This window comes from Arachis hypogaea, chromosome 11 (assembly GCF_003086295.3).
Source record: "Arachis hypogaea cultivar Tifrunner chromosome 11, arahy.Tifrunner.gnm2.J5K5, whole genome shotgun sequence".
Classification (NCBI taxonomy): domain Eukaryota; kingdom Viridiplantae; phylum Streptophyta; class Magnoliopsida; order Fabales; family Fabaceae; genus Arachis; species Arachis hypogaea.
In genome coordinates this window covers 135617051-135621414 of record NC_092046.1, presented here as the reverse complement: position 1 = coordinate 135621414, position 4364 = coordinate 135617051, and the positions used below count along the sequence as shown (strand labels likewise).

Sequence of the window (4364 nt, the reverse complement as noted above, 5' to 3'; positions counted from 1 at the left end):
AATTAATTTATTTATTCTAATCGAATCAAATAATTAATATAATTGATTGATTATAGTTAATGTGGTCAAATAAAATATTAAATAATTTAATATTTTTTCAATCAAATTAAATAAATAATTAATTATAACACTCTTAAAAATTAATAATCAGAATATATAAGACAAAAATTTAATATAAATTAAAACAAAATCAATTCATTTATTCCAATTAAATTATATAATTAATGAAATTGTCAATTATAGTTAATATAGTCAAATAAAATATTAAGTAATTTGATATTTATTTCGATCTAATCAAATAAATAATTAATTATTTAACGCATTTAAACGAATCAAATCGATAAATACCTTTAAGAATATGTCATACCAATTACGTTATTAATTGAAGATCCTAATAATTTATTCTTTGAAAACTTAATGTGAGAGCATATTTAATAGAGTGGTTTTATAGTATATTTTTAATACTTTTAAAAAGTAAATTCATTTAGAATTAAAATTTATATTAAAATTAATTGATAAAATAAAACTGATCAAGAGATACAATATTACATTATTATCTTGATAGAAAACTAATCAAATTTTTTTGTTCGTATAATTATGCTAATGAAATAATTAAAAATAATATAAAATTATAATTAAATTAAGATTAAATATTAAAATAATAAATTTTATTTTTAATTTTAAATTATTATTTATAATATATAATTTAATAAATGTTTATATATTATTTTATAAAATTTAAAATAGAATTAAAATTAAAACTAGTATTGGAGATGTTTTGATGTCAATAAATCTTATCCTATGTTACGTAATCTTAAGGGTTCGCGGCATTTGACTTGACTTTAATATATATAGACCGGATCCTAGTATATACTCCGTTCGTATTCTCACTTAACATTTTCCAATGTAGAATGTTACAATCTTTCTTTGCAAATGATTGATACGTACAACCAATAAGAGCACATAGCCAGGGTGATGTTACTTACATGAACCAACCACGATACGGGTAATATTAAAACTTCAAAGTCCACATCTATGAAGTTTCTTGGTTGAGGAGTTTACGGTTTAGTTTGTTTAACTTAAGCCAGTCAACTCAAGACTTTTTCTCATCAACTTAATCAATCAATCGTCACTAGCTAGTTTACTAGTCTTAATAAAGCATAGAGCACGAAAGCCTGAAGCTGCTCTATTAAGAAGTGTACGGTCAACTCTTGTTTTCGTGTTTATTACGTATTTACCCTCGGCTACTCAAGAATTCATCAGCTATAGATGCATTTCTGTGTTTCAATTTTTTGGACCATATAAAATATCTGATCATGTCATCAGTTACAAGATCCGTAGAAACGGACTATGACGATGAAGAAGAAGAAAGTTTCCCTGCGTGCAGCTGCAGTAGCTTTATGGCTAAGGGGTTCAAGAGAAACCAAGTGTATGATTGCAGCAGTGAGATAGGAGAGGAGGAGGAAGAAGATTACTATTATTCAGAGGAATTGTTTGAGATCAAGCTGATGAGGGAGGCTTTGGATACCATAACAGAAGAAGAAGAAGACGAGATGAGCACTGTCTTCTCTCTCGATTTTCATAAATGCGATGAAGAGGAAGAGAACTTGGTATATGTGGCAGTTGGAGAGGATGATTCAAGCATGGAAGTGTTATCATGGGCGTTGAAGCACGCCGTGACACCCTCCACCACCACCCTCTATCTCATACACGTTTTCCCTATCATCAAGTTCATTCCAAGTCCACGTAAGCAGCCATCGATCTAACCATTTTCGCACTTAATTTCAATTGAGAAATGCTATTGTTTTTGTTATTCACTTGGCCATTAACTCAATTCTTTTAATATAGTAATTCTACAACATACTTTATTACATATCTTTAAATATTGATAGCTAACTAATGGCTGAAAACAATAAATTCTGATGGCTCTCTAGCAATCTTTGTTTCCATTCCTACCAATTAATTAAAGTACTTGAATGTTCACTAATAACAGTTGGAAAATTTCCAAGGAGTCATGTAAACAGAGAGTATGTTAACCACTTCTTGACTCAAGAGAAAGACAAAAGGAAATTGCTGCTTAAGAAATTCATTGACCTATGCATTCATTACAAGGTAAATGGATCCCTGACTCCTCACCTACCTAGTAACATTAAATCATTAACCAATATATTAAAACATACAGGTTAAGGCGGAGATTATGCTGATAGAGGGCGACAAGGTTGCTGAAGCCATCGTTGACCTTGTTGGGACACATGATGTAAGGAAACTGGTAATTGGGACAAACAGATCTAATTTAAGGTACACCAATTTAGAGAGAGAGAGAGAGAGAGAGAGAGAGAGAGAGAGAGAGAGAGAGAGAGAGAGAGAGAGAGAGAGAGAGAGAGAGAGAGAGAGAGTATATTAATTAATAATGATAGCAAGCATTATATTTTAATTTACTAATAATTACTTTGTGGTATTTGAATGATGTAACAGAAAATCAAGGAGTGGCATAGCGGACAAGGTACTCAAGAATGCACAGGAAACCTGTGATGTTAAAATCATATGCCAAGGAAGGGAAGTCATGGACAAAATGATTATCCGCAACTCAAATTCATCACGCTCCAGAGACAGCACCACTAGCTCACAGTCACAGTCACAGGATGAAGATGAACCCCGCAGCAGCATTGTCCCTCTTCCGCGTTTTGTGCCCAATCCCATTCCTAATTGGTTATTTAGGCTTTGATTTTTATCACCTCAATAACATGACCAAACATTAAATGTGTAAAGAAAGAAAACAAAAATTGTGTATATCTTTTTGTACTATGATATATTAAATTACTTATTACTTATAGAAATAAAGAATGGTAGTACTCTTCTGAACTTTATAATTCTTTTCTCGAAACCCTTACGGTGATTTCAAAATTCCGTAACTTTTTTGTCCGTAACTTTTTTCAGATCTAAATCCAACTCATTTTTTATACTATTTAACCCAAGGATTGAAGGGGAGTCAACACCTTCCAACACATTACATCACATTAGTTTTAGTTTAGTTTAGTTTTGGAGAGAAAGTTAGTTTTTAAAGAGAGAAGCTCTCTCTTCTCTCTAGAATTAGGATTAGGTTATATCTAGATTAAAATTTCTTAGATTTAGGTTAATTTCATGCTTTGATTCACTTTTCCTTTTATAATTCTTGTTCTTCTACATCTTTTCTTTCTAGTTTAGCATTTAATTCTTGTAATTCTCTACTTTTATGTTGATGCACTCTTGTTCCTCTTATTTCTCTTTTAATGCAATTTATGATTCATGTTTCTTTATTGTTGAATTGCTTTGTTGTTGTTTAATTCCTTGCAATTGAGTAGTGTAGATTTACTTTTCTTGCAATATGATTTCACTTTTCTTTTATGCCTTCCAAGTGTTTGCTAAAATGCTTGGAAGGATGTTAGAGTAGATTTTTGTGTTCTTGACTTGGGAAGGTAACCTAGGAATTCTTGAGTCACTAATGTCCAAGTGATTGATAATTAGTAGCCATTGACTCTAGCTTTCATTAATTCAATTAGTGAGTGGCTAGGACTTATGAACTTGAATTGATATAGCTCATTTGACTTTCCTTTACTTGTTAGAAGATGACTTAATGGGATTGATCCTTGCAACTATCATGTTGTGGGTAGTGATAAGAATAGAGATCCTTATTTGCTAGGATTTTATTACTGCTTTCTAATTGCAAATCATGTTTATGTTTTGCCCACGTGAAGAGAAAGAAACTCATGCTTTTGAAATTAATCCTTTTGAAATTAATTTCAAGTTCTGCATATTATCAAGACTATAATTTTCAGCTTCATCATTAAACCATAACATATAGTTTATAAACTTAAACGCATGTAACTCTTATATTCTATGCATTATTATACTTCATCAAGGTGCTATAGCAATTAACTCCTTGAGTTGATTTATCAGGTTGGAATATGTGGAGAGCATAGTGGGAGCCATCTTCTGTTGCATTCTTTGCTCAAATTGGTCTTGACTATGTCTCATACCCTCTTTTTAGCAAAGTCATGTAAAATATTTACTAAGATTTGCGTGGCCCCTGTTTCAGGAAACATGATTTTTGAGTTTTAAACCTTATTTTAAACTTCTAAACCTCTATTTTCATTCCTTTAGTCATGAATAATAGTATTAAACCTGATAATCAGATGAAACTAGGAAATGGGGATAACTTGGAGGTGAAGTAAAGCAGAAAAGTGATGAATTGATTATGAAATGTTACGGATGGTCATGTATGATACTTGGCTTGATAATCAAATGAATGATCATGTATGATACTTGGCTTGAATGATTAAGTGGTCTGAGATATGAGATTCACTGGATAAAGTACCGTGGCTTGC

At 31.0% G+C, this 4364-nt stretch overlaps 1 protein-coding gene across 3 annotated transcripts; it reads left to right on the top strand.

The window, feature by feature from the left end:
- Positions 1–836: 836 nt before the first annotated feature.
- Positions 837–2865, top strand: LOC112722797 (uncharacterized). Of its 3 annotated transcripts, none has more exons than XM_072207504.1 (4): positions 837–1746; positions 1994–2112; positions 2183–2257; positions 2476–2865. In XM_072207504.1, exons 1-4 carry the CDS (start codon positions 1317–1319, stop codon positions 2530–2532), a joined length of 681 nt encoding a protein of 226 aa, XP_072063605.1. In that variant the 5' UTR covers positions 837–1316; the 3' UTR covers positions 2533–2865. The 3 variants fall into 3 exon arrangements, with proteins under 3 accessions (XP_072063605.1, XP_072063604.1, XP_025629751.1); XM_072207503.1 differs by having other exon boundaries at positions 2183–2269; XM_025773966.3 differs by having other exon boundaries at positions 2183–2298.
- The last annotated feature ends 1499 nt before the right edge of the window (positions 2866–4364 follow it).